Source organism: Corvus kubaryi, unplaced genomic scaffold (genome assembly GCF_017639235.1).
Source record: "Corvus kubaryi isolate FWS band 111438036 unplaced genomic scaffold, C.kubaryi_AGA036_p1.0 37328, whole genome shotgun sequence".
Lineage (NCBI taxonomy): Eukaryota > Metazoa > Chordata > Aves > Passeriformes > Corvidae > Corvus > Corvus kubaryi.
In genome coordinates, this window is record NW_024581106.1 from 2226855 (window position 1) to 2245178 (window position 18324).

At 37.7% G+C, this 18324-nt stretch overlaps 1 protein-coding gene across 18 annotated transcripts in view; it reads right to left on the reverse strand.

The window, feature by feature from the left end:
- The window catches only part of LMO7 (LIM domain 7), a 131997-nt gene that overhangs the window by 24779 nt on the left and 88894 nt on the right, over window positions 1–18324 (reverse strand). For 9 of the 18 annotated variants that reach the window (XM_042029640.1, XM_042029641.1, XM_042029639.1 and 6 more), the window contains 11 exons: window positions 17653–17905; window positions 16920–17219; window positions 16272–16559; window positions 15797–15997; window positions 14613–15329; window positions 13053–13082; window positions 10626–10743; window positions 9332–9474; window positions 7603–8062; window positions 6511–6834; window positions 3497–3611 (listed from right to left, as the gene is read on the reverse strand). In XM_042029640.1, the coding sequence (XP_041885574.1) occupies window positions 3497–3611; window positions 6511–6834; window positions 7603–8062; window positions 9332–9474; window positions 10626–10743; window positions 13053–13082; window positions 14613–15329; window positions 15797–15997; window positions 16272–16559; window positions 16920–17219; window positions 17653–17905 (2949 nt within the window). The remainder of the gene's footprint in view (window positions 1–3496; window positions 3612–6510; window positions 6835–7602; window positions 8063–9331; window positions 9475–10625; window positions 10744–13052; window positions 13083–14612; window positions 15330–15796; window positions 15998–16271; window positions 16560–16919; window positions 17220–17652; window positions 17906–18324) is intronic. The other 9 variants (XM_042029654.1, XM_042029645.1, XM_042029655.1 and 6 more) reach the window with 7 other exon arrangements.

Sequence of the window (18324 nt, forward strand, 5' to 3'; positions counted from 1 at the left end):
AAGCCCACAGAGACTGGTCAGAAATTCAGGTGCCAAAAGTTGCATGCTACGAGTTGTTTTTCTCTATCCAGCTCCTACAAGGCTATAGGAATTAACAATAATTTCTTTATATTCCTATAGCGGATTTAGTTTTCATTATATAAAATATGTAATGTTTTTATGTTTTTCATAGGTTTCCCTGAATGTAAAAAGGTAAAAGACTTTTCTTTCTTACTAGTCCCCAGTAAAAACAAACCTAACCAAATTCCACATGTACTTAGTTATCTCTAACCTATCCCCATCTGCTGTTATTCCAAAAGATAAACACTATCTCAGTGATAGAAAAAAAATTAAAACTTGAAGGATGTGGGTCAAATTTACTTTGTCCTTCATGACTGCAAGTGTTTGATCAGAGACATGCACTCCTATATCAACACAATCTCAAGAAAATTATTGCAAAGGGAAAGTGAAAGGGAAAGGACTGAAACAATAAAGATTATATGGCACTGGGGAAGTCAGCAGAACAATATCTAGATCAATGACTTTAAGGCTTTCTGTTTGCCTAATTTTTAGTGTAAAGGTTGAAAACTCCTGTAAAAAATGAGCACTATCTTTTTTTATATGTGGTAAATGGGTCTCAATGAAATGTGAGTTACATGCTTAACTCTTACTTAGCTTTTTGAGAACACTCATAAGAAGTTAATTCTGTCTACCAAGTAGTTTTCTTAGCAGTTTAAGGAATAGCATATGTAGAATACAGAGACATTTATAAGTAGTAAAAAAGATAAATACTGGGTATCATCTCAAGCAAATCATACAGCTAATTAAGAAGACAAGACAATCAGAGAAAGTATTCCTGGAAGCTTTTTCTGGGCTCAAGAAAGAGAAAAAGGTGACTAGAACCTTGGTTTGGACTTGCCAAGCCTAAATCACGATTCACCAACCTGGTTATCTTCAACGATGAATTGACTAGATCTCTGTGGATGAGGGAAGAGAGGTGCATACAATCCACCTTGTCTTTAATAAGACCGTTGACATGATATTCCACAGTATCCTGGTATCAAAATTGGGATGGTATTGTCCGCAGGGCAGAACGACCAGATGCGTAAAAAACTGGCTGGGCTATCAGGCTCTGTGGGAAGTGATTAATGGCTCTTTCTCAGCCTGCAGGCTGCTTACAAGTGGATCTCATCAGGGATCTATCCTGGGACCTACCCTCTCTAATTTGTTCACCAATAAGCAGGAGAAGGAGACAAAACACACCCTCATCAAGCTTTCAAACCTTGTCAAAAGGCAGAGAGTGGCCAATACACTGGCAGGCAGGGCTGCTGTTCAGAGCACGAATCTGACATTCAACAAGGCCAAACACAGAGTCCTGCTCCTGAAAAGGACTAAGCCCAGTGATGGTACAGGCTGGTTACTGATGGGCTGGAGAGCAAGGCTGGGGCAACCCTGGTAGTGGTAGGGCTGTATGAACAATAACATGACCAACAGATCAAGACAAGTGACCCATTCCACTCACTCAACACTTCTTATGCCACATGGACAATCCTGTGTCGAGTTTTGGTGTTTCTCTGTAAGAGAAATGTCAATAATCTGGGGCAAGTTAAAGGGTAAGGTAATGAGATGGTCAGGACTGGAGCAACTGACCTCTGAGGAAAGGCTGAGGAGCATGGGCTTGTTCAGCCTGGAGAAGAGAGGCTGCAGGAGAACTTAACAGGAGCCCCCTCCAGTACACATCAGGAGGTCACTGAGAAGGGCAAGCCTGCTCTTTACTGAAATTTATGGCAGGAAAACACAGAACAGTGTTTATAAACTGGGACAAAGATCGGTCTGACTGGATACGTCGGGAAAATTTTCTCTGAGAGGATAATGCCCAGAGAGGCTGTGCAGTTTCCATCCCCAGAGGGTCTCAAACCCACATGGGTAAAAGTCCTAGGCCACTCGGCCTGAATTCCATCTTGACATTTTTTTGAGTGGTGTTTTGCTCTAGGTGATCTTCCAAGATTTCTTCCAACCTGAGTTATCCTATGACTTACCCTTAAAAATAGCAAATACAACATTCCCAAGTGCCTAGATGAAAGCATATACTACTCTTTCAATGGGTCATTCACCTCTTTCATCCTTAATTTCTTTAAAAGGAGCTACAGCTATTGAATAAGGATACAAAATGAGCCACTTGTTGGAAGAAAAAAGTGTTGAACATAGGCTAGAAACGAGAACACCGAGATACAGCTCGTTCTCAGTTCAATCTATCCTTTGTGCTCTTCCCTGTGAGAATGGAAATAAAGCCTAACCAAGACAATAGCCACAAGGCCTTCACCTTCTCCTTGGGGACAGAGCCCCCAAGGACTTCTGTGGACTTTTGTGAATGACCAGCAGGAACATTCACGACGCTCAGATTTCTCCTTTCCTGCTGGCAATGCAAATGCACAGACCCCTGCCTCCAAGGAGGGAAATTAAACCAGAAGCCTAGCAGCAGGGAAAGCAAAGCAAAAGTTATTCTTCAGGCAAAGTGAATATTAACAGTTACAGAATCACAGAATGGATCAGATTGGAAGGAACCACAGTGGTTCATCTGGTCCATCCTCCCTGCTCAAGTAGGGTTATCCTAAAGCAAATCTAATTACGAAGAGTACCCAGATATAGTGAAGAAAAGCCTCTTCACTTCTTGAATTTGAAAAAGAAAAAATAAATTCAAGACTGCTCATTAAGCATTGTTAAATGGTATTTTTTCCTCTCTGGAAAGCATAATACAGGGCTAACGAAATTAAAAGTTTCCAGTTATTTCTCCTTTCTCAGGATGATCTTGTGTTAGGAGGAAAGAAGGGTGCAATTAAATATTCCTCAAGTATTATTGGCAATGGGAAAGACCATTGTTTAGAAAACAAGCATTATATGTGATTTGCTTGGGTTTTTGTTGCCTTTATTCTTTTTTTAGTAAATCGAGCTCGTTCTCTGCAGAAGACTATTAAAGGTTAGAAATAAACTTTATATATGTGTCATCTCAAGACAAAAATGTTTGCTTTCCCTCAGTATTAAAACAACTGAAAAAAACTGCACTGAAAATCAAATTAGAAGTTGCAACTACTTAAAAATATTAGCTGTCTCCAAAATTCAACATGACTAAGAAAGGAGAAATTGGAAAAAGAGTATTAACTCCTAAGTTCCCTCTGCATATGTTTACAAACCATGTGAAGTGAAATCTTTTAAACTTAGCTGAAAGAAACAATCTGTATGTGTATGTGCCCATAAATACTGTTCTGCAAGAGGCTCGGTGAACAAATAAGGTTTACACCTTCCTCAATTAGGAAAATGCATTTTCATATTTCTAAAGTCAACCTGTTTCAAGAGATGAGGATTCACTGAAATACATTAGCAAACTAAATACCGATTTTTCAGTTCTATACATGATGTTTTAAAATGTTTGCACCATTCTTAGCAGCAAATGCCTGAATTTAGAAGCCTCTGCAAACTGAACATCAGAAGAAAAATTTTTGTATATATACATATTTACCTTCTTCCACTGTCTGTACAATGGCTCCTGAAGAGCTCCAATTTGTTGTAAACCCAAAGCTGCGACTGTGGCCAGGTCTCTGGTTTATACTGATTCTCATTTCACTGTACTGTTCCTGAAAAATAAAACATGACACTACAGTATCTGGTATCACAGGAATCTAAATGAGGGAAAGTTTATCCTCTAAATAAGTGAGGCTGCTCACAATGTGCACTTTAATCATCTATTATTAGCATCACAGACAAAGGAAACAGTATTGAAGTCAGTTAACTAACTCATTTGCTTTTTATTCAAACAGGTGTGCTTTCAGTTTACGTTTATATTTTCCTTACATGTATATGTCACTCTGCATTTCTATTATTTTAAATGTTCTGTAACACAATGCTAAAAAATTTAAGAACTTGGAGGAAATTAAACCCCTAAATGATTCTTCGTGTATTGTCTTGGGAATTTGTGATATGTACTGCCTCCTGAGAGAGCATCAGAGATGTGAAAAAGCTAGATAACAGTAATCCATCTTTTTTTTTTCTTGTACATCTTACCATGAGCATCATCAGTTTCCTTTAGGCTCAACTCTGCAACTAGGTTTAATCGGGTTAAATCTTTTTGATTTTGTGTGAAATACTGCCAGCTTCCTATGGATTTTGTAATGGAGGCCTTAGGTAATAAAACTAATCCCAAAATTAGCTAAATGCAGATCTTTGGCTTTAATGGACTTTCAAGATGCTTTTGGAATCTGAATCAAAATCTAACATCACCATTTTAAACAACAAGAATATCTGAATGGGAAAACATGTTGTAACACTTGCTTTCAATCCCACACTACATTATGAGCATGTGTTGCATACATTAACATTCTAATGTGAATTCATTAAAAACAATTAAAATACCCAAATGCATGCTATGCACTTCTTTAGCATTACATTGACACCAATATAAAAGGAAAGAAAAGTGACAGATTCTTCTGTCAAACAGTGATAAATATATTCCAGCAAAATGTGCATGGAAGGGACCCTGCACGTTTTTACACATGCATTAAATGTAGACCTATGTTTCAGTTCCCTAGTGAACCAGCCTTCCTGAAGAGTGGGATTCATTTTCCCTAACTTAAAATATTTAAAAGTCTAGAAATCTATGCCAATTCCTCCAAGCTTCTATGTTGGTAAGACGCAACAGGCAGCTACAGTGAGCACTGCACAAGGAGATGCAGCCAGCCGGAGTCTCAGGGAGGTGCAGCCAGAGGTGGCCTCAGCAGCACCTGAGCACTGGACACAGAAGAAAACAACATTGCACGACATCGTCCCAAGGGATCGCCTCATGTTACAGGAATGTTCCTGGGAAAACACTCCCCTTTACAGCCCAGGGTAGAAGTTAAGTCTTTTCTTCACAACACAGCTACTGGCTTGCAAACACTCCCACACAACCCCAGTCCTTAGGTGAGTATATTAAAAGTGAATCTACTAAACAGGTTAGCACACTGGGCTAGAGAACATACAAACCTTTATAGTTTGAGTGTGTTCCTGGAAATTGCTACCGGTCTTAATTTTTTTTTTTCCACCATCACAACATGACTCTTCAAACGTATCTCTCGTCAGAGGAGTAATGTGACTTTGTACAGTCAACTTTGTCATTTTTATAGGTCATCTCTAAAACAGTGCTCCCCAGGCCTGGCATTATGGCCCTGATGACTAGTGAACTACATCAATCTCTCTGGCAACGATTTACAAACACATCAAATGCAACTTGCATTCTTTAACTTATAGCTTGTTAAGCTATAACACAATCAAGATATTTTTTTAACTTTAAAAAAAAATTTAAAATAGCCCCTCCATATTATTCACTTCTAGGAGGAATTTATAATATCATAACTAACAACAGGGAAAAAAGATATATGGACCTAGTACATGCTATTCGCATTTGCCTTGCTTAAAGAGATGCTAAGAATTCATATCTAATCTATCAGCTTTCACTGATAAAACCAGAAATTCCTCTATTTTTGCTACAACACAGAAAAAAAGATCATGATCTCTTTCCTTACACAACAATCACAATTTCAAAAAATTAGGATAAATTAATTAAAATGGCCAAGAGGTATCAGAGGTATTGAATTGCAATGTATTTCTTTTCCACAAGTGATTAGGAAGAAGAATGTTTGGAAGCGAATGAATTTCTAAAAAGGCGGCATGGAAAGTGATTTCATAAATCAGCATCCAAGGTCTTACGACCTTCACCCAAGCAACTGGCACAATTAAGTTTTACAGCAGGATCAGGAATGCAAATCTTTCAAGGGTTATGAACTGCATCATCAGATAGTACAGAAAGGTATCAAAAATTAAAGCTATTGTTGGTGAAACATGCAATCAATTGGAGGAAACAGCACTTAAGACATATATTTCAAAAAGAACACTGAAAGACCCAACCCTTTATCCAATAAGCACATGCACAAAGAGATGGCAATTTCCTTCAAAACTATTGAGAATATTAATTAGATTCAAGCAAATAGCTAAAAAAAAAAAAAATAGGGCTCAAGCTGCAACAGATGGAAAAAAGGATAGTGTGATACTGATGTTTATGGCCAGCCTTTGAAAAGCTGATCTTTATTTTCCACCAACCACCAGCTTAGAAGTGCAAATGAATGCTACAGCAGCTCAGATAATTCATCTAACTGTCACACCTGATTGTATGCACAATTGTATGTGCTAATTTGGAGAATAACAAAAAACTTTGAAATTTTGCAAGCATTAAATGATATGTAGAATAACTATTTTGAATTAGACTGATAAATAAAATTAAACACAAGACAAAATGGGTAGGGAGAAATTCATCAAAAGAGTAAATTTTTTCCCCCCAAATATTCTCTTTCCCCAAAATTAAATCAAAGGAAATAGCAGGTCTCTGAGCTGTCCTCTTACTACCAGAAAAATATTTGCATTAGATGCAATTTTAGTTAATTTCACTTTTATTCTGCTGTGGCATTCAGTTACACCAAGTAATCACATTATTTCCACACTTACCATGGATTTGGAATCCTTAGGCTCTGTTGGACTCGCAATTTCTGCAGAAGATGCAAGTGAAAGAGAATCAGGAGGAATGTCATAGTCTGGCTTAGGAATACTGCTTCCAGCATCTTGGTCTTGGGACTTTAAACGTAATGGCAAACTAGGAGGAGGTGTTGACTGAACACCTTTTTCCTCCTCTTCCTCCTCACCTCTGCTTCTGAATGCACCAGTGGAGAGAGGGTGTGCAGTGTCTGGTTGTGAAAAGGAAATGCTGGTGAACAAAGTTTGAGTTCTTTTAGCTTTTTCTACTTCTCCATTGTATTTCTGAGCATCATCCATCTAGGACAAAAATGACAGTTTGGTAAATATGTGCTTTAAAAAAAAGAAATCCTTAAATTGTTCAGTGATCTTTATATTTAACAAAACCACCTTCTCCTTTAGCAAATTCTGGTTCCTGTACCCATTGCTACCTACTTAGAGAAACATATTTTCTCTTGAAATGCTTGCAGAACAAATAGTCCAGACTTCTTAAGATAAACTTGTTAAAGTCATCTGCTCAGAATTATTTGCATTCTTACTATTTTTTAAACTGAAACTAATAAGGATTTAGGAGAAAACTATGAAAATTATCACAGTAATGTGGCAGGGGGGAATCAATTTCATTGTTTTGGTGCTTTATAGGGTAGACAAATTTTAGGCTAGCATAAAATTTCAATTTCAACAAAGTCAGCAGAGCAGAGGAGACTTATCACCTGAAAAATTTATCTTTAACACTTCATTATGTTAACCTGGCTCCAAGGACAATTACCAATTACCTCCAAGAACAATTTTTTTTTTTATAAGGCACATTAAGGAGACTTACTACAAGTAATAAAAGGAATATTGGAATATTTTACCAAATATAGTTACCAGCTTTAATTCCAGGAGTGAGTTTAAGCACAGAAACACACGTAAACATCTAAGCCACGACAGAACTGCCTGCTCTATTAACACAGCCTTCATCACACAGGAGACACTTTTTAAAAAAACCAAAACATTAAAATTACTGTTCCCCCAGCTATTGAAGACCCCACATTTACAAATTTCAGGAATGAAGCGGAGTTTTACCGTGAACGACCGTGGAAGTGACGAGATTCCTCTGGAGTGGACACCAAAAGGTCTTGGTGTAACCACAGATGTTAACCTGGAGGTATCAGTTTTCTGGTAAGTTCTTGGGAGAGAAGCTGAAACCTGAGCTGACCCAGTTTGAGCATTCACTGAGTAGCGAGTGGACAAAAGAGCCGGGCTCTGCTCCCGCTCCTCCGCCAGGCTCTCCGGTGGCGCAGGAGCTTCTCGAGCAGCCGAGCTCTCCGACAGGTTCTCCTTGGGTGGCTGGGTGGCGTATACACTTTTGCTGTCCTTAGTGCTGTAGGAAGTATCTTCTTCCAAACGGTAATCTTTGGCTGCTGACCAATCTTTTGCCACTGTGGAAGGTGCTTTTTCTTCACTGAACACATCATCATTCAGGGAATATGCCCAGTTGTGTTCCTGTTTCTGCTGCTCATAGGAGTCTTGATCTCTCTCTTCCCTATGGAAATAGAGCCTGTTAAAATACCCAAGTGACCCAACAAACAGGCAGGCCTAAAGTTTTTCAACTAGTGAACCATTAGGGCAGAGCATAAGCCAAATAATACATCTCCAGTAAATGAAAATGAATATAATTGTTTAAATATGTTAGCATTTTCATACATTTTTAAATCTATCTTCTTTAACCTCCTACCCAGTTCAGCACTCTCATAACACTCAGGCATACTACTATCACATTATCAGGCTGCCATCATGACATAAATCTTTGCCAAGAAAATGATACAGCTATTCAAGTTACATATCCTCAGAAATTCAGACTTTATTTAGGAAAGAATAGGAATAAGGTAGTCCCATAACACTGTCTGAACTGTATAACTCTGCTCGATACTTCTGCTCTATGAAAATGCTATGCTGAATTTTAGATAAATAAATAAGATGGTGCACTGAAGTTCAGCTAATTTTTTTTTTCCTATTCATTTCTTTGTCATAAATTAACAACCACTACAGGGATAATCTTTAACCCATCATTTTTAAGATTCTTATTGATCCTGAACATTCAATACAATTAGCATCCATATATTCAAGCAACTAATTTTTGTCCTCACAAATAAGTAAAAAAGCAAAGAAATCCAAAAGATTAGATTTATTTCTTTTACGAATACTTGTCGTGCATATTACCTTCAGCTCAGTCATATGTGCCTTTTTAAATAGATAGACAGATAAGACCGTCACCGCTAAAAATGGTACTGTGCAGTTCACACTTTTTACTCTTCAGAAAGTAAATACCAAGAGGAAAAATTAGGGATGAAGGGGAAAACAAGTAAAAGTTTACAACTCTGTGAAATACATTAAAATTCTGGTTTTTAGTTCTCCATAGTGGCTGAAAGAATAGCAAATTCAGTGGTAGAAGGAAGAGAAATAGTTAACTTTATCCATGAATAAAAAAGGACAACTATCCATTTCAATGCTATTGTTTTAACTAATTTAAAGAGAATGCAAATATTGACTTCTCAGTACTTTTATTTATGGATAGCAGAGTAAAATACCATTTATAGAGAAACCTGTTTAACATTCTGTGCAAACAGTGCATTAGAAAACCATATTCAGTCCTTCAACTGCCTAGATTTCTACATTTTATTTTGCAACTAAAATTGTCAAGATCTCTGCAGAATCAATTTCAACTTACTGGTAAAAGCTGCTCAAGAATTCAAAGGAATAAGAATGCTCAGATTTATGTTTCTCAACATAATACTCCCATTAGGACCATTACCTCTCCTGCTGCATTTCTTTCAGTGACTTGGTACTCCTTCCAGATACCTCAGAAGCTCTCCTTTCAATTTCTTCTCTCTCTTCCTTTTTCTTTTGCAATTCTGAAGTGTAGCTCTTTCTACGACTCTTCCATTTTGCTAGATCCTATTAGAATAACATGAATGTATACCATCAGATTTTCTCAAGACCTCATCAACTTACAGAGGCATCCCATTACATCTTATTTATTGCCCTGATTTTATTTGCATGTCTGCATCACAGCCACAATTTCATGTACCTTTCCTCTAAATAATAAAGGGGTTGTCATGTTCCAGTTAGGGTTGCAGGCTCACTGCCTCCTTGAGTTAACAATTGTAATTATTGGACTATATGTCATTTTGCCCTCTTTAACCCCTCCTTAACATTTTCAATTTTATTCTAGAATACTTCACACATAATTGAAAACTAATGCAAATGCCATCTGTATTTCTTTGTTGAGGGCTTTAGAGTTTGGGGTATCATTGCTTTTCCAAATCACTATTATATTAGACTGATACACTAGCTTGAGAATAAATAAGCCTGAAATTCTAAATTGAAAACAGATATTTCTGTATTTTCTTCATTTCTGTAAAACTGCAATGTGAACTGGCAATATTGTCCATGAAATACCAGAGCTAAGGGGAGTACTGAATATTAGAACTGAGATGGTTGGCATGCATTAAACAAACAACTATGAACTTCTTATTTGGTGCTTTGTTCTTAATTTCAGCTTCTTATTGATACTCATTGTCAAGCAGAGATTTTAATAAATTGAAAGGTCTTCAGATACACTTATGATGCTGTGCAAAGCTACCATACAGGTTACAAGCTGGATTTAAGACAGAATTATAAGAGGATAGGAGCCTCAAGAATTTGCACGAGGAAGTATTATTTCTTCCCCTTTCTCCCAGAGGATCAAATACTCAAGACATTCCAAACATTTCTCAAAAAAAAGTATTCAAAAATTTCAGATAACACAAGAAACTGTGCCCTAACTTTTCTTTATGTCCACAGAAATCAAGCCTGAAGGCTTTATTACAATACATACAAGTCTTATCCTGAAGCATTAATCAGAAACTTAGGACGATATTTAAAATAATTTCAGTTCTGCATTAAACAGGCATCCCCAAAAACTCTAGTAGCTGCATGAGATGAATTGTTTTAGAAGACAGCCCCATGAATTTCTGCACACATGCCAAAGCTTGTTTACTAGGGACACTGAAGGCCGGTGACACTTCAAGCAGGACACTCAAGGAAAGGTGAAAAAGAGTCCTTACTTCTTGCCACTTTAGATCTTGTTCTTGTAACTGTTCTTTTATCTTTTGAAGCTCTTCATAACGGATTTTGCGCATTGTCTGCAGCTCCTCTGCACTGACATCATTCAAAGATTTACTCCTAGAAAGGGAAAAGAGTACTCAGCTTTATAACATCTTAGTGCTCATTTTACATGAGTGAGACCTTCAGAGAGAGAGATTTATATTAGTACAACTGAATGCTCATGAGTGTTATTTTGAATGGAGTAGGAAACACATGGGCAGCTCAATGAGCAAGACTGGGACATGCTCTAGTGCTAACACTCAAGTCATTAGCTGGATATTTGAGCAAATAAAATCAGATTAAGGGAATAAGCAGCTCTGTACATCTCCTTGCTGATCATTCACATTGAACTCCTCATAAAACTCTGCTACTTCTGCTTAAACTTGTTATTCTCTTTACTGACTTTATTTCTTTCTTTGACCCAAAAGGCATCCCCTATCCCCAAATTCAAATTCCCATCCTCTGACTTCTCTCCTGTAACAGCCCCAGTATCACCTTCTGTTCTCTCCTTCCTTAGGCTAATCATAAAATCAAATCAGTTATTGATGCACATTTCCAGAAGATTAAGAGTCACTCACTGCTAAATGCTCGGTTCAGGGATGTCACAGGCCCCACTAGCTATGCTGGTCCTCCCCAAGCCTCCAAGATGCTTTTCATCCAAGCTGGGATGGCTAACACAGCCATCTTCCTCCTAACTTCTTCAACACGGCTACAGTTTCCCCCAGAAACTCCTACTCGCTGGTTCCCTTTAACCTAAATTCCTCAGAGTTCACCTTTCATGCTCCCTGCCACCACATGCTATTTTTTCCTTTATTCTTTCACATCACAGTGATAAACATAATGGGATATTTAGTTTAGATATAGGACAAGACTCCTGATGAGATTTGACCACAAGCCTCTGAGACAGTAAGCAAAATACAAGTGTTTCCTCAGAAGGTTCAATGGTGTAATATAAAAAGGAAAGCTAGGTTTCTGGGTCTTGGGGGGTTTTTTTTGTTTCTTAGTATTCAAAAATACCTTTAGTTTTGTTTATCCAAAGTATGAGTGATAGAGGGATGTAAGTAAGTTTTAACAGGACTTGAAAATGTGGCACTTCTCTGATATGACAGAAAAATCAGATTAAAACCAGAACAGATTCAGCACAGAGCCTTGCTCTAATCTGTTGCATTCCAAGAGATCTCTGAACTAACAAACCAGACTTTCACTTCCTCCCAAGAGGCCAAACTCACTTTCATTGGTAGCATAGAGACTTTGGCCTCTGGCCTCTAGAAATAAAGGCTTGGGCATTAACTCGTTGTATCTGTTTACTTGTCTATTTTCTGAATGAGAGGAGTGCCAAATTCAGCAAAAATTGCCTGGTTGCTATTGCAGAAACTCTTTTCTTGTACAGTTCTTTTCCTCATTTTTTATGCTTAAGTTATATCATATGTAGAACTGTTTTGGGGTAACCAAATGCTACATAAGGGTTGTATCAAATTTGTTCCAGATGAGTTCAAGAAGACTTACATAGCTACACTTTCCACTTCTTTCTCTTGAGTATTATATCTGCCTGCAACAAAACAGGAAAATCTAGACCTAAATAAAATATAACGTAAGTAAAGGTATATTCATACCATGGAACTGGATCTTAGTTTTAATTTCAGGCTAAACTGAAAAACCTAACTAGTGACTTGAGTCTTCTGAGTCTCCCTCTCCTAACATCTAACTTCTTCTGAAACATTTTGCACTTCTTCTGGAAGCGTTTAGTCATTTACCAAGTTTGCCTCAGGGTAAAAATAGAGAAGTAAACAAATAAATTTAAAATTTAAAAAATCATTAGAACAAGATGCATTCCCAAATACTTAACACGCCATCACACAATAAGTGGAAAAGTTATTTCTCTTTGAGTCACAGTTCATCATAAACAACATCTAAGTTCCCATGACACAAACCAGTAAGTTTGCCACTGAGCATTCAATAACCTGGAGGATATAAAATAACCCCAAACCATTCACCAATCTCATGACAAATACCACTGCTGTTTATGATTTTCAGATTATAGCTGTACAGCCTTCAAAATAAAATATTTGTTAATATTCCTTTACACTTTTGAATGTTTTAAAGACTAATTTAAATATAGAACAACAAATTCTTCACTTCAGCAGGAATAAAACATTAGAGCTGATTTTCAAAGTGCCTGATAACCATAACTTGAATACATGAGACAGCAGAGAGAACTTTTGCCATACGCATAGCTTTTACATTCATTACATAAATTGCAAAGAACAGAACAACAAAGCGTCATGCACAAGTTTTCAGCACCAGTTTTTAGCTACTGTGCATGCATAAAGATGAAAAGAGGCAAAAAAAAAAAGCACTATGATCTTTCAAGATTTTATAAAACTTACCCTTGCTCATCAGAAAGCTTTTGAAACAGTCTGAGAAATCAGAAACCAAAAAAGAAAAGATTCAGTGTCTTGATATTGATAACAACATTAACACCATTAGCAGACTAGCACTCTCACTAAGTGATGGGGAAACTGAAAGCTTGGGAACCAGCCAGCATGGAATAGCATATCAGGAGTTGGACACTAGTCAAAAAACACACCAGGACTTGAATGATGTGCAAAGTTGGGCAGACCTGACAGAAAAAGGCTGCCTGCAACTTTCCAACACTTCTCATTTAGCAATACTGCACAAATAGAGCCCTGTATTAATTCTGCGCCACTTATTCCAGTGCTGTTGAACAGCATGATGCTCAAAAGAGACTCATTTCAAGAAATTAAAATTAATTCCAACTTGAGTCCCAACAAGAAATGTGGCTTACAGAGGTTGTTTTCTTGTTATTTCAACTATTTCAGATACTAAATGGGAGTCATACTTGATGTGTACAAGAATAAAAGACCCTACATAGTTTAGCACATTAATCCTTGAACACAACTAATCCAAGGAAATTCAAGAGGATTTTTAGTATTCTTGAGTATGAGTATTTTATAATATAGCTATTCAATTCTATTTAATGAATTTTTAAAACATGCAATATTTTCAAGCACATCAGAAATATTTCTCAGTGAAGCTCGAACTTTGTTAACAGTATTAAGCTTAAAAATTAAATGCAGCAACATCAAAATATCAACTGGAACACAGAAGTGTCTTAGTCACAAAGTAATGATGTACAGCTGGGAGAACTGCAACTTGCAATGCCGTATTTTCAGAGCTAAGGAAACATCCGAAACCCCACTCTCCCCCAGTAAATACAAAATTCAAAGGAGAGACGGGAAGTACTTAACAAACAGTATTCAGTCAAACAAGAGAACTTTTGAGGATACCTGGAAAGAATTAGCAGAAAGTATGAATCGAGACAGTAGGAAAGTAGGGAGATAGCATTGGCAGAATGAAATATGCCACGGTGGAATTTAATATTACGTAGACACACAACTTGCATGCACCATGACCTTTGGGCAGCCAAAACACTTTTTTTTTTCACTTCATCTAATCATCTCAGAACTGTGGCAGGACAGTTTACAAGCATTTTTAAACTTAGGTGCAAGCAAAAAAACCAGAATGCCCATTTCCAGAATTTGTCTCTAAAGCATTCATGTGTTTCAGAAATGCTTTTACCTATTATCTTGTAGAATAAAAGAAACTATTTCTAGCCTCCATAGTCTTTTGAATAATCACTATTTTTGTTCAATCATGGAAAGAACCTTATGCAGAACTTTGAGCCTGAAGGAAGGAGAACATCTTTTCTCCAAAGTGGCAGCCTAAAACTAGAAAACTTTATAATTTTTTTGTTGAAAATAGGGTATTGCAGTCATGAGCTTCTATTCAAAGCAAATAAAAAGCTTTTTTGAGGACAACATGAACAAATAGCAGATTGGCACTCTATGAATGGTTCAGCACAGGATGATGCTTTTCTGAATGGAAAGGGTTCAAGGACACTCAATCTGTGCAGGACACAACCTGACCTCTCCACCATCTGCCGTTTCTTGTGTCTAACTTTGCTGGCCTCCCTGATTGCTTCCCACTTCTTCCAGTCTTCTTCACTGCATGGACCTGGGATAAAATTTACTGGCTGGACGTTGCTTCCCACTTTCCAAGATTCAATCTTGCGGGTCAGCATATCGTCCTTCTTATGCTGTAAAGATGGTGACAGCACTCTGCCATTGCTCTTCCTTTCCTCTGGTACTGCGTTTTTTTCAAGTAAACATAGAAATTTGGACCGGATCTCTTCTGGAAGACTCCATGGATCAGGAAACAGTGCTGGGTGATACTTGTCAGGAGCACCTGATAAAGGCACCTCTTTTTTCTGAGAGAGGACTTTACGAAAAATCATGTCATCCTTTTCCAAGTCTGGAATCACAGTTTGGCCCTCTCTGGGTTGCAGAATTATCTCACCCTCTAGAGGAGGCTCCTGCTCAGAGAATTTCTTTAAATACCGGGGGTCTTGAAGAACAACTTGATTCACATGGAAAGCCCCAGTTTTCCGAACGAACAAATCATCGTTTTCCAAATCTGGATATAAATAACCATTTTCCTCATCTCCTTGCTTGCATCCTGGTATAAAGGAAACATTCTTTCTACATTTTATGAGCCTAGGGCCAGAAGTAGGATCAATTCTGGTCTCCATTTCGGAAGACACGTAGTCAGTGTATTTTTGCAGGGCCTGAAGTAACGAAAACTGACTGAAGCATATAAAACAAAAGGAGGGAAGTAAAAATATCATTAACTAGCAAGAGACAAGCAGATCACAACGTATTGCAATATACATTTGGTTTAGACTTGCAGTATCTCAAGCAGAATGACGACACCACTTGGCATTCACCACCACTGACTGTAGCGCAGCACACGCCAACCAACGCAAAGGTATCCCAGCATCCTAACCTGCTCAGAAACATCACACTTACATGCTCACACACAAAGCCAGTAACCCTATGCAGCATCTTACACTTTCACATTTATATATTGCAGAAGGTCGGCAACTTATGGCTACATTAAAAGAGAAAAAAAACCCAAACCCAACAAACCAGCAAAATAGTAATAACCAAAAAAGCATGACATCACGGGACGCGGTTTAATTTCATTTAAATGTTGCATATCCAGCCATTTCTTTTTGATGCAGCAAGAGAACAGCTCATGCAGCAGTATCAACCTGGGCTGATCAGAAGACTCCAAGATTTTTCCTTCTGCAATCTGTGACAATGAGCTTCCCACATATTCAGCAGTTGGCTTATAATTCTGATCCCTTCTGCAGCTACTGTTCCAGTCAAAACCTGGTCTTGGTTGATTAGCAGGAATGGTACAGCTTTGTTTGTAAGCAAATTCCTCATCCTCAGAATCTGATCTCTTTCTACTGTGCAGCAGCACAAAGAATGAGCAGAGAAGAAAGAAAAAAAAACCATGAAGTGCACTCACTGAGTAAAATGCACAGTGGCAACAGAGCAACAGTATAACAAAAATAATATTTCAATTATTAAAAAAAAAAAAAAAGAAAAAAAAAAGAAGAAAGAATAAAATGTATCCTGCTGCTACACTGGCAATGAAAATGAAAAAAATTCAAAGTCATATAGTTACACTTTATTTAGGCTTTGCACACAGGAGAGAAACAGGCATGCATGAAAACGCACCTGAACCCTTGAATCTCTTTATACCAGGGTTTGAAAGAGGATTTCTTGATTTTTTTCCATAGCAATTCTTCTTCTGGAGTCCAAAACTTAGGAAGAAATTTGTCAAAAGCAACAACTGTATTTGGTGCGGAAGAACATAGCTTGCGAAAATAGAGATCATCTTTTTCAGTGTTTGGGATGCCTACTTCTTCCTCGTCCTCATCAAAATACCCAGATAATTGTGAAGGATTGTTAACTCTTGGTTTGTTTTCCTCTTTAGTATCCAACTGCCTCTGCCTCCTCTGGTTACTGTTCAAAATATCCAATCAGTTAAGATATTTTAGGAGCAACTTGACATAAGGAACGCAAAAACACATGCTTTTTGGCTCAGGAGCTCAGCCTTGTGAATGAAGCATATTAGTTCTCAATTTCATCACTGCAGCACCAGAAATAGTAAGATATATTAAATTTTAAAAAATTTAAAAAGAAGTTAAATGGTTATATCAGCATCCTATCTCCTCCAACAAAAATACAAAGTTTGACAGAAAAAGCATATCAAATTATCAGCTGTGTTAAAATGCTGATTAGAAGACTAACTTTATGGAGTTATTTAAGGGCTGCAATTTAGGTAACGCAATAGTTACTGGATCTTGGATTAGTATCTCTGACCTCAGTGGTTCAAGCATTGCAGCTAGTGGACCAGCTGGATAACTTTCTCGCGAGCAAGATTTAGGAGAGTCATTGCGCAACATGAAATGATGTCCAGGTGCAGCAGAGCTTACAGGGCTCTTTTTGACTAGAAATCTACGATTTGCTAAGTCATCCAAAACAACGTCGGGCAGCCTTCTTTCATCTTCTGAATCAGAGCCACTGTCATACTCAGAGATGATCTGGAGGGAAGCTGGATTTGTAAGCCCACACTCTGCTCTGCTATTTTGGCAGGAAGCTACAGGATTCGTTTCACATCCACTGAGGTTGACCGAAACAGGAATAGAATGAAGACAGTGAAGTCACGAAGGTAATGGTGAAACTCAAGAACTGCCCACTAATCTCATCTGTATGCATCAAGAAGCCGGACAACTGAAATTCATCACCATATTTTGAAAGGCTTTAACAAGAAACTAAAACCATAGGTCTATCTTTCATGAACTTGCATTTAAGATCATTAAATACATCTGGAGTCTGGCCAGCTTCAAAACATTACTCAAACACCAAAAAGCAATGTAAAAAACCAAAACAAAACCACACAACCACGCCAAAACGTCCCCCTCAATAAAACATGGGAAATCAAATACTTGAATTTGTATTGCAGCAAGAGCAGCTTTTCTTTAACTATTAAAGGAGTAATTTATTTTAAAAACTCTAAATCAAAGCCCACTTTACTAAGACCTCACACCAGTACCTTGAAAATGTTCCATCTGACTCAGTGAAGACGGGACTTGCCCAGCTCCTCCTGTTGTCCTCATTCTTCTCTGTCCTCTTCTTCCTTAAAGGTGCTGGCACATATCCTGTCTGCTTGTTTTTGTTGGGTAAGAAGCGATTGAAGTCAGTGGTAGGTTTTGGTTCAATCACAGAAATCCTACGGTAAGACCTGTCATCTTTATGGGAGTCATGCATTTTGGAAGGCAGTTCTGAGTCTGTGTCACTGTCACAACCTTAGAAGAAAGTGGAAAAAAGGGAAGACACTAATTATTCTCTAGACATGAGCTTCTAGTTAAAACTTGGATCAAAGTCTTCTAAAATCAATTTAACTCTGTATTTGAGATCTTTCAGCTGCAAATTTGCTGACCTACTGACAGGACAGTAGGAGAGATATTTTTAGAAGCCTGTGGCAAAGCTGTGATAAGATCCATTAAACTCAGTTTGGTTTGCATGGTCCTTCTGCATTTGTTCCATTCTTTCATTATCACCGCTCCCTGCAGGAAACAAAGCGCTGGCCTCCAGACTGAAGACAGAAAACAGCACAGGAATTTTTTAATTAAGTAGTATTTGCCAGATAAATTTATTAATAAAGACAAGTTAACAGCAAATAATAAATCAATGTTCTCATCTCACCAGATTAATATCCAGTAGA